Raw genomic sequence first — 11,734 nt, 5'->3', positions numbered from 1 at the left:
CTGACTGGTACAAGAAAAATGCAGTCACTCTTCATGAATTATTGGATGGATGGATGGATGGATGAACCAAGAATAAATATAGGGCTGGTATTGTAGATCAGTAGTAGAGTTGCCTAGTTCATGTGAGATACTGGGTTGGATCCTCAGCACCACATAAAAATAAATAAAGTAAATAGATGAAAAATTAAATTTATTATGTCCATCTACAACTAAAAAATTTTTAAGAGCAAATATAATGGATTAGATAAAAGGATGCACACACCTGTTATTCACCTAATAATTTATCAGCACTGCTCATTTCATCAATATTTATTGAGCATCAGCTCGACTCCAAGAAATAAATTAACCATACCCACGTTAAAACTGTTGTTTTGACATTTCATGTTTCCATCAATCTTTTCCCAGAAACCACACACTGATACCTTGTGTTCCCTGTTTCCAGTCTGATTTCCGTGATCTCTCCTCCCATTCATCTGATCCAATGAGTCTCATCAGCCTCAAACATAGAATGCAGTTTCAAGCTTTATCTCATTCTGTTCCTTTTACCAAGAATGCACTTCATACTTCTCTCAGATCTTAGATCAAATGTTATTTTCTTTAACACTGTTTGTGATTTTACCAGGCTGTAGAGTCTTATCCTCTTTGGTCTTACTCGGCAGTGAAACTTGTATTATTTAAATCATTTCTCACTATTTGTCTAGCCTTCTGAAATAGGAGTTCTATTAAGGAAAGGTTAGTCTTTGTCATATGAGTGTCTACAGTGCAAAACCTAAAAGTAAGCCTGAAGAGTCAAAGAATAAATTTGGACCATGATATGCCAGAGATTCAGCACACACTTCAGGTTTGAATTGCCCTGTGTCCCAACAATTAAGGATGTAGGGGGATAAGGGTGCTCTGGTGTCCTTAAAGAATAATCTGCCCCACTCACCATCATTCACCAGTCAGAAGGCTCTTGCATCCTTAATCAGAAGCAAATATCCTACTCCTATGGTCAATGACCTCTGTAAAAATGCCCTGCCTCTCTTCATTTCTTTTTACTTTGCCTCTTGTTAGGGAACTCTAGTGTCCTTTCTTCTATTTGAATGCCACTCAATCCATTTTATACCTCCCTATGTGGTATGAGAGAATAGGCAGGAGGCATTTTCTCCCTCTGACATCATGAACAGCCAATCCTTTCTTCTATCTCCCACAAGACTAGTCATATTGGATTACAACAATCTCTTTATCAATATGCTTGGTTAATTGGGACACTTTTGCTGCCCTATTGTGTGCTGGGGATACCCAGAGTTAGCAGATGAATGAGAGGAACCATATGGAAGGTACTCGCCAAAGTTATGGAGCTAGATAATTTTCACAGGGCAGATGAGGACAGTGGAGATGAATTTCATCTTCTGAGAAGTGTTCTTGGATCACAGTGTTGTATTTTGAGGCATGACTCAATGGACCCTCTCTCCACGTTTCTTACTTTGGAAGAACTAGATCAATTGATCACAATCTCCAGTAAGCAGACTGATGTTGTAGCCTGATCTTGGACAGTGCATGGGCACTGGGAGTGTTGCTCTTGATCATGTGCAAAGAACATTTCTACTAGCTCCAAAATGAGCATTATGCAGCTTTAACTGATCCCATGAAGGCGTCTGGCCCACTGAAGTCCCAGTGGAAATAATTTCTATTACCTGTTGAGAAAGGCATGAAGTAGTCACTCTTCTTGAATTTTCCATTCTTATCCAGGAAATGGCCTGGGTCAAATTTCTCTGGGTTGGGGAATTCTTTGCTGTCATGCAGCACAGATGTCAGGGATGTTATTATGGTTGTTCCCTGCAATGAGCAGACATAGATAAACCGAGTTGTAAAGAAGCCAGAGCTATAGAAAATGTTGAATATGCTTAGTCCAAACATTCTGATCTATAGATAAGAAGTCCTTTTCCAAAGAACAGCAGTGATATTTCCACATAGACAACCAAGTAATAAAATGCAAGTTTAAGGTCAGTGACTAGGACATTGATAAAATGTCCCCAGTAGCATTTGACATAGGGAGTACTTGAGTACTTGAGTTCCAAACTTTCTTTTCTACTCATCATCATGTTTGAATGCTGATGTCTGCTCCTAATCAATACTCTATTTTATCACTTCACTTTTCACACATCTTGTATAGAATTCTGCTTTAAAATGGGTCTCCTTGACTGTTGAAATATCCAGGATATTGTTTAGAAAATCTTTCTAGGTTAACAACACATACAGTAAAACAACTTAATGTATTTAACATTATTACAAAATTTGAGTTTTCTTAGAACTGTGGGAACCTCTCATTTTTTTAGATGAATCCTATGTTCCCACAAATGCAAAATGGATGATAAGTATTGAAAAAAATAATAATTTTCAAAAATTTTTTACAATCATATATAAAGGCCAAAGTTTTTAAAATGTTCCATATTTGTTTAAAATTAGCATGTGAAAATGTTTATTTTTTCCACATTTTATTGGTACTTTACAATTATACATAATTCTGGGATTTTTTGTTTTACACTTATATTTGCACATAATATAACACTGTTATTTAGTCAGTATCATTACCTTGTTCTTCCCCTTTTCTTTCACTCCAAACTCCCCCTGGTTCCTTTTGTCTTCTGCACTGAAATTTATTCAATTTTAATGAAACCCTCACTGATTTTTTTCCTTTTATCCCCCTAATTTCTACATGTAACAGTAAGCATGTGTCCCTTGACTTTCTGAGTTTGACTTATTTTGCTTAACATAATGCTCTCAACTTCCATCTTTTTTCCTGAAAATGACATAATTTCATTTTTTATGGTTGAATAAAACTCCATTGTGTATATGTACCATATTTCTTTATTCTTTCATCTGTTGATGGATATCCAAGCTGGTTCATGTATTGTCTGTTGTGAACTTTGCTGTTAGTAACATGGATATGCATGTATCACTTTAGTATGCTGACTTTAAGTACTTAGAATAAATGGAGGGGTGAATTCGATTATGCAATGGATCCTGGGATTACAAATGTTTCTTGAAGTATACGGAGGGGATTAGGAGGAGGAAGAGGGGAGGGGAGGGCACAGGAAGATACTGGGGAATGAATCTGATCAAATTATTTTATGTCAAGTATCAATTGGCCAACTATGAAACATATTATTCTGTAAAATTATTATATGCCAATAAAAATTTTTAAAAATTTGGATCAATAAGAAGAGTATTGGAGGAAGAATAAATGAAGGTAAAGCAGCCAGAGATAAATGATTTGATTATGTATTGTTCTATGTCATCTTCTATTATATGACTTTCTTCATATATCAGAACCATAGGCACAGAAATTAGATCCATGGTCACCAGGGCTGCACATGAGGAAGTATGATTGGCTGTAATCGGAGGATGAACAAACTTTATGGGGTGATGGAAATACTATATCCATAGACAAAGTATCTCTCTGTGATTATTAGGCTGCTTTCAAACTTGTGGGCACAAGTCATCCTCGTGCTAGGATGATGCTAGGGCATCACTAAACTGTTGAGGCTGACTTTGAACTTGCAATCCTCCACCCTCAATCTCCTAAAATGCTGCAATTATAGGTATGTGCCACTGAGACTGTGTTACATTTTTACTTAAATAGATACTGCCAAATAGTTCTTCAAAATGGATGTTCCAGTTTAGAATTCTGCCAACAACACATGAAACTGCTTATTGATACAACATAATGCTTTCTCAGCCTTTGCATTAGAGATTTGGATGAAAATGATATCCGCTAGTATTAGCTTTTATTTTGCAGATGTTACCTGGTGAACTCTCACAGAATCATAAGGAAGCAAATAAGGTATTATCAACAGTGTGCAAATGAGAAAGCCAAGGCTCAAAGGGATCACAAATCTACCCAAGATAATAGTTAAGAGTTTCAGAGCCATAGTTGATACTGAGGTCCTCCTGACCCTTGGATAAGATAAATTCTTTGATCAAGGTGACTTGCATTTCTAAGTAGCTGCCTGATATCCATTTTCTGAATACAGTTGACAGAAGGCAGTACATAAATTATTTACAAGACAAAGGGGATATACTCTTTCACACAAGTGACATTTCTTTCACCTGCTGCCTTATATATGCAACTGTCATCCTGATTCTCCATTTTCCTGACTGAGAAATAAGAACTCCCCAACGCAAAAGAAACATGGTTTTACTGCAGTAATTATCATTGACCCTTCCACATCTCAGAAGAAGTGATCCTTCTCAAAATGTCTCATCAGCCATTTTTCAAGATTGTGTGTGTGTGTGTGTGTGTGTGTGTGTGTGTGTGTGTGTGTCTGGAGGGGTCAGTTTTATTGTATGCCTCCTGTCTGATTCAATCCTCAAGTACGAACCTCTGTCTAAGAGGTACAATTGCTCCATTGTCACACTGTTTAACATTTTAGAAAGACATCATGATACATGCAATGTGGATATTTATGATACTTCCAATGGTGTAATGTGGTATAATATCATAGAATTAAATACAAGAATATTTTTAGCAAACTAAATACATATTTCATAGAAAATAGAATTTAAAAAGAATATCAATGATTCACTGCAATTCTACTGCTTTTGGTCACTCCATGAGATAGCACTCCATAGATAGCACATTTTTATGTGATCTAGGTTTTTAGGTCTGGAGGATTTCTTTTTCAATTATGTAATTATTTATGGTGTGAAGAAGTATTGCATGAATGTAAAGATCAAGTCAGTATAAGTAGCATTCTCATCATGTTATTTTTTCTTTTCTTGCATTTGAACTGCTCTCCTCATTATTTATAAGATACATAATCAATGACTGTACAGTAAAGTTATCTCAGTGTGCTATAGAACACTAGGATGTATTGCCTCTATCTAACAATATTTTGTTGCCCTTCATCCAAAAATGATGAAAGATACTGAATCCTATTTGGAAAATCCTGAGATAAGTGCTGTCCTACACAAAGACCTCATGCCACATATTTAAGTTTAATTAGTGAACAATTAAGTTAAATAAAAATTAAACAAATTTAAGGTAAATTAACATTGGGCTGCAGAGATATAGAACATACCTATCATTCATAAAGTTCTGTGGAAAGGGCTTAGATCAATTATTAGAAAATCACAACCCATTCAAATCCATTCTCTCACCTGTACATATACAGCATTTTTAAAAAATTAAATGGCCATTCTATTTTATGTGTTCTGGGATTATAAAATATGAAGCAATAGTAAGTCAAGCATGATAATGCATGCCTGTACTTCCAGTGACTTGGAAGGTTGAAGCATGAGGAAATGTAGTTCGATGCCAGCCTCAGAAAATTAGTGAGAACCTAACCAACTTTCTAAGGCCCTGTCTCAAAAAAAATTAAAAGGGCCTGGATTTAGTTCAGTTGTAAAGCACCACTGGGTTCAATCTCCAATACCAAAAGGAAAAAGATAAAAAGAAAACCTTTAAATCACATTTAATACTAATATTTAGATTCAAATATTCTTTTGATAAAATCATGTGAATTGCAAAATAAATAAATTAATACTTTATTTGAAAGATGAATCTTGTTATTTTTAAATTTTTTTAAATTTTAATTTATTGTACACAACATCATTTCTCTTTTCATACACAAAGTAGAGTCATACCATTTGTGTAATCATAGGGTAATGATGTTTGCCTCATTCTATTATTTTTCCTTCCCCCACATCCTCTCCACCCTCATTTTCCTCTATACAATCCATCTTTCAATCATTCTTCCCCCACATCCTCTCCACCCTCATTTTCCTCTATACAATCCATCTTTCAATCATTCTTGCCTCCATTCCATCCTCCATTATGTATCATCATTCACTTATCAGAGAAATCACAGTCTTTCAGTATTTGGGATTGACTTATTTCATTTAACATGATATTCTCCAACTTCATCAATTTACCTGCAAATGCATAATTTTATTCTTCTTTATGGTTGAATAATATTCCATTGTGTGTATATATTACAGTTTCTTTATCCATCCATCTATTGAAGGGCATCTAGTTTGTATGCACAATCTAGCTACTGTGAACTGAGCATCTATAAACATTGATATAGCTGTGTCACTGCACTACACTGATTTTAAGTCCTTTGGGTATAGGCCAAGGAGTGGAATAGCTGGGTCAAATGGTGATTCCATTCTAAATTTTCTAAGGAATCTCCAAACTGCTTCCAGAGTGGCTGCACCAATTTGCAACTCACCAGCAGTGTACGAGTGCACCTTTCCCCACATCCTTGCCAACACTTACTGTTGCTTGTATTCTTGATAATAGACATTCTAATTGGAGTGAGATGGAATCTTAGGGTAGTTTTGATTTGCATTTCTCTTATTACTAGAGATGTTGAACATTTTTTCATATATCTGTTGATTGCTTGTACATCTTCTTCTGTGAAATGCCTTTTCATTTCCTTAGCCCATTTATTGATTGGGTTATGTGTATTCTTGGTGTAAAGATTTTTGAGTTCTTTATGCATTCTGGAAATCAGTGCTCTATCTGAAGTATGTGTGGTAAAGATTTTCTCCCACTCTGTAGGCTCCCTCTTCACATTGTTGATTGTTTCCTTTACTGAGAAAAAGATTTAAGTTTGAATCTATCCCAATTATTGATTCCTGCTTTTATTTCTTGTGCTTTGGGAGTCAGTTAAGGAATTCTGGTCCTAAGCTGACATGATCAAGATTTGAACCTGCTTCTTCTTCTATTAGGTGTAGGGTTTCTGGTCTGATTCCAAGGTCCTTGATCCATTTTGTGTTGAGTTTTGTACAGGGTGAGAGATAGGGATTTAGTTTCATTTTGCTGCATATGGATTTCCAGTTTTCCTAGCACCATTTGTTGAAGAGGCTATCTTTTCTCCACTGTATGTTTTTGGCACCTTTGTCTAGTATGAGATAACTGTCCACCTCACTGAGTGATAGCAGAACTTATTTTTATAATTCATATGGGGGTCATTGGAATAAGCTATGCAGCTGCAATTCCCTTCATTGTACCATACAGAAAGGAAAATCTCATTTCCTTGGGCGCTGGGTGCTCTACACTCAACAGAGATTAGGCATAACATGATCTCCTGCTTATATTTTTTGCTGAAAACAAATTGAATTGAAAAAATTTAACCCTTGTATGAAATCTTTCATCATCAGGTCAAGCCCCATCGCCTCTCTGGAAAGTTCTCCATTCCCTCTTCTCTGGAAGAACTAAACAATATTTTGAATATTAGTAAAATTATAATTCTTTCTACACCATGAAAACACCACTTTTAGTTCTTCTTTTGTAAATTTCATCAGTAATATGTTCTGCCTTTGAAGGATCTAGAGTAGCTAGGAGCATACGGACCTGAAAGTCTAAATAAATAAAGAAACTTTATGTTAGACTCATTGGAAAGTTGCTCAGATAAAGATTGGTTCCAAAATTGGTTCCCCACAACTAGGGGAAACTGAGAGATGGACTGATAACTGCAGTCATTTTTCATCCCTGTTAGTCAACAACTCTGAGTCAGGGCAGGAGGTGTTATAGACTCTGACTATCTAGTAGGGAAGGAAGAACTCTTTATGGAAAAAGGGGAGCATCATCTGAAATTGCAGGTTTGCTTATATAACTGTATTTAAGCAAATACTATTAGGCATCCCAAAGATACAACTAAGAGACCACAAAGAAGAAAGTGGGATGATAGAAAGATAATATAAATAATCTCAACAAAGGAAATACAGTCTCCCTTATTTTATGAGGCCAGCATTATTTGACAGAAATATGACAAAGTAATATCAAGGGGAAAAGTTGGTGAAAAATCTGTCAAAAACATTAATAAAAAAGCTGAGGAGTGATATTGGCCAAATTATGTTATATTGTGTGCATGAATATATATGTGACAACACATCCCCTCACAACAGTAATGCACTGATAAAAAATATGGGAAGAGGAAAAGTCTTTATTGAAATGGAGAGGATCAAATACTGCTGTATGTCTTTATTTACAATATGTGTATTTAGTGCAGAAGACAACAGAATACATGACCATCAACACATGATCAATGGATGCAGAGAATCTATTTGATAGAACTGTACGTTACTCTTAAAAAATTGATATAGTATAAGAAAACATCAAACACAAATATGAAAAGGAAAACTTCCCTAATCTGTTCAATAATATCTGCACAAATGTACATAAAACATCACACTCAATAGTCTGATGCTAAACCTTCAACTCCTGCTAGGGTTAAAAACAATTAAAAGTATGCTTAACACACCACTTCTATTCAACACTGTTCTGGCAGTCCCAACCAGTGCAATAATGTAAGAAACAGAAATTAAGGTCACTAGGAATGGAAAATAATAAATAAAACAAATATTAACAAGATACCAGGATAAAGTACATAAGAAATTCTAAATGGATCTAAACACAAATTATTGGCAATGATTTAAAAAATTACTAAGAATTATATATACAAAGTCATTAAAATAAAACTAGCAATATGCCCAAATGCCTGGAACATCACATTGGAAAAGGCATTATTCAGTGTAAAATTTATATTAGCTTTCAAACATTAATTAACTAATTTAAATCTTTCAGGGCTGTGGATACAACTCAGTTGGTGGAGTGCTTTCCTTGCATGCAGGAGGCACTGGGTTCAATTCCCATCACCACAAAAAAATATATAATAATACAAACAATTTTTTAAAACTTCAAAAAGGGTGAAATCACTCCACTGAAAACAAAACATCATCAGAAAAAAATAAAGAAAACACAAAAAGAATGAGAACATATACAATATTGATTAACTGAAATATTCAACATGTTAAGATGTCAATTCTTTCCAAGCTGATGTATTGATTTAATATTAGGCTGAAAAATATCACAGGAGAGTGTTTTTGGAAATTAACAAACTGATTCCAAAATTCAATTGGAAATAGAAAGAGCTGAGTGTAGAAAAAACAATCTTGAAGGAGCAGGACAAATATGGAAAATTCACACTGCTGGATTTTAGGAACAGTTATAGAAATTCATGACCTAGTCTGTCCAGCATGGAGGCCATCAAGGTGCTTCACTGGATGAGTTTTGTACTTCTCTCCCTTGGGTTGGCAGAGGACTGGGACCATAATGCTAATTTGTGGACTTCAATGTGAGAAGAACAATCTTACCTTAGGGATGAAGTAGTTTCTGAATTTAGTGTCACAGTTCACTGCATGGGGCAGATTAGTTGGGATGAGGTCAATGTATCTCTGGATCTCATGCAGGACAGCCTCTGTATAAGGCATACTGCTCTTGTCCTGCATGCAGGGGCTTCGGTGTCTGCCAATCACACGATCAATCTCTTCCTGGACTTTTTCTGATAAGATAAAAATAAGAACTAATGCAAAAGAGAAAAATAGTATATTTCTTAGAATAATTCAGAGTTATGTGAAGCATCATGGGTGTATCCAAATGGTATTAGAAATGTGACTTATATGCAAGAAGTACTTCTGGACATTAAAAAGATCACCATGATACTATATGTATCTATTTATATCTATTTATCAAGATCTATCAACAAATACTGATACACATACATAAATGCATACATGAATACAAATAAATATATGATTCATATACATTTATGACTCTCCTACACATTAGGTATTAAAACATACCTACAAATTTATATAAGCTTAACATTTTAGCATATATCAAATATTAATATAAATGATAAAATGTTTCAAAATACCAGATTTCTCATAATTAATTAATTATCATTGCCAAAAGCAAAACAGGTATAAACATTAATTTTATGACAAAATAAAACATGATTATAAAATTAAATTCTACTAATGAATCTATTCATATGCATTTATGTATGTTTCTGTGTCTGTATATAAGTCTGTGTGTGGTTTTCAGTGGAACCCTATTCAATTTCTCATTCCTCAAATGTAGTCTTTTTGAATCATTCAAGAAGTTTCTTCTAAAATGTTTACAGTTCTAAATAATATTCTATCTTGGTTTCTTCATTAACCCAATTTTAGAAAATTTCTAATGACAGACTGGTAAGAAAGATTAAGATCTGTCTCTACTCCTTGCAAAATACATACCATGAATAAATATGCACGCCCACACCCCTCACATACTTTCCCTCTGTACTCGTATTCATTTCATTATATTAATATATTTTATTCACACCATTATAACCTCAAAAACAACGTTCACTGGTAATTGTGTGTATGCTTCATTAATTGCATATGTTTAACTTATTTTTCAACAACTTATACCAATTTATAATTTTCTAGTTTCTTATTTTATATTGTATCCAAATTGTTACATTACTGTTTCAAACACTTAAGAATAATTTTCTAAATGTTTAAACTTCAGACTCTTATTTTCCTGATCTTCCATCACATCTGCTTTATCTACTTAATATGCAAAAATTGGTTGCTTCCTAAGCCCGGTGCCCAGAAGCCTCCCTTCAACTTCCATTTTTGTTTCTAAGGTCCCCTCATTCCTGAAACCTGTGACTGCTTCTGCCTTGATTTTAAATATTTGGATGGAGCATATGCTCTAATATATTCCTGTGAGAGTGAAAAAGAGGAATAAATTTTGAAGCAAACATGGATCTAAAAACATGTTTCCTTTCTTTGTATTGATTTTTTGTTTCGGTGTTCTTTTGGGTTTGTTGGTTGGTTGGTGGGTTGGTTGGTTTGGGTGGGGGTTTTTGTTTTTGTATTTTGTTTCCTCCTGTTTGTCCTGGGGATTGACCCAGAGGCCCTCTACCTCTGAACCACCACCACAGCACTTTTGTTTTATTTTGAGACAGGCTGGCCTGGCTAGCCTTGAATTTACCTAAACTTCCTGCTTCAACCTCCAAATAGCTGGGATTATAAGCTTGTACCAACACAACTGGCTCTTATATTTTTCATTAACACACAAAACAACAGTTGCTCTTTAGAACTCTGATGCCCTTCTGATTCGTAATTCCGTATACAAGACAGAATTTAATTCTGAAAGTTTATGATTTTTAACTTTACTTTGATGTTCTAAAATTGATTGCACAACCTCTTACCTTCAGTTCCTCTAGAGAGTAAACCTCTCTTCCAATGAGAGGAAAACAACTGCTCAAAGGAGTTGGAGCAGGTCATTCACAAGGTTTACTAAGGCTTCAGTGGTAAATTCAGTCTGAGGATTGTCCTTTTCCTGAGCATAGAGGGGCTCCTATATAATTCTGCAATTTTCCCCTACCTTGATTGACATGGGGTGCTTCTAAATCTTGAACTTCATGGATAACTTTTGGTACTCAGACTGATTTTTCCACACTAATAAAACTTCTTCCGACATACAGGCTACAGTTTGATCCTCTCTGTAGAGTTCTATCCCTTCTTTCTGCCTCTGTGTTTCAGAAATTTGTTAGAGTTTTATTGCCCCTTTCCTTTACTCCTCTTCTCCTACATTAACAGGAGTAATTCTCACTTGTAATTACCATATAATAGTTTTGATGGAGTCCTGAAACAGGAAAAGATGGTGTTTGTTTCTATTCTGCTATGCATTACTGGCATTCTCTAAAGGTACATTCTTAAATTGAGTTGTTGGTGAAAAATAAACTTAAAAAAAAACATACTTCTGGAATAATAAAATTCCTTTAGGCATATATTCAAAGTAGCAACACTTAAAAAAAGGTTATTTTTCTAACCTTTTAGAAAACTTTTCAGACACTAGTAATACATCTGCAACCTCATTAATTTTCTACACTTTCTATTTACAAACATA

At 34.7% G+C, this 11,734-nt stretch overlaps 1 protein-coding gene and 1 pseudogene across 2 annotated transcripts in view; one reads left to right on the top strand and one right to left on the bottom strand.

The window, feature by feature from the left end:
* LOC124985774 (cytochrome P450 2C31-like) overlaps window positions 1-11,734 on the top strand; it is a 195,416-nt pseudogene that overhangs the window by 54,334 nt on the left and 129,348 nt on the right.
* LOC124985912 (cytochrome P450 2C18-like) overlaps window positions 1-11,734 on the bottom strand; it is a 50,992-nt gene that overhangs the window by 1,191 nt on the left and 38,067 nt on the right. The window contains exons 7-9 of one of the 2 annotated variants that reach the window (XM_047554548.1): window positions 9,145-9,332; window positions 1,677-1,818; window positions 444-496 (exon numbers count right to left, since the gene is read on the bottom strand). In XM_047554548.1, the coding sequence (XP_047410504.1) occupies window positions 492-496; window positions 1,677-1,818; window positions 9,145-9,332 (335 nt within the window). In that variant the 3' untranslated portion in view covers window positions 444-491. Of the gene's footprint in view, window positions 1-443; window positions 497-1,676; window positions 1,819-9,144; window positions 9,333-11,734 lie in introns of those variants that run through there. The other variant, XM_047554547.1, reaches the window with a different exon arrangement.

The sequence above is a fragment of the Sciurus carolinensis genome, chromosome 5 (genome assembly GCF_902686445.1).
Source record: "Sciurus carolinensis chromosome 5, mSciCar1.2, whole genome shotgun sequence".
NCBI classification, from domain to species: domain Eukaryota; kingdom Metazoa; phylum Chordata; class Mammalia; order Rodentia; family Sciuridae; genus Sciurus; species Sciurus carolinensis.
This window is presented reverse-complemented; position numbering and strand designations above follow the sequence as displayed.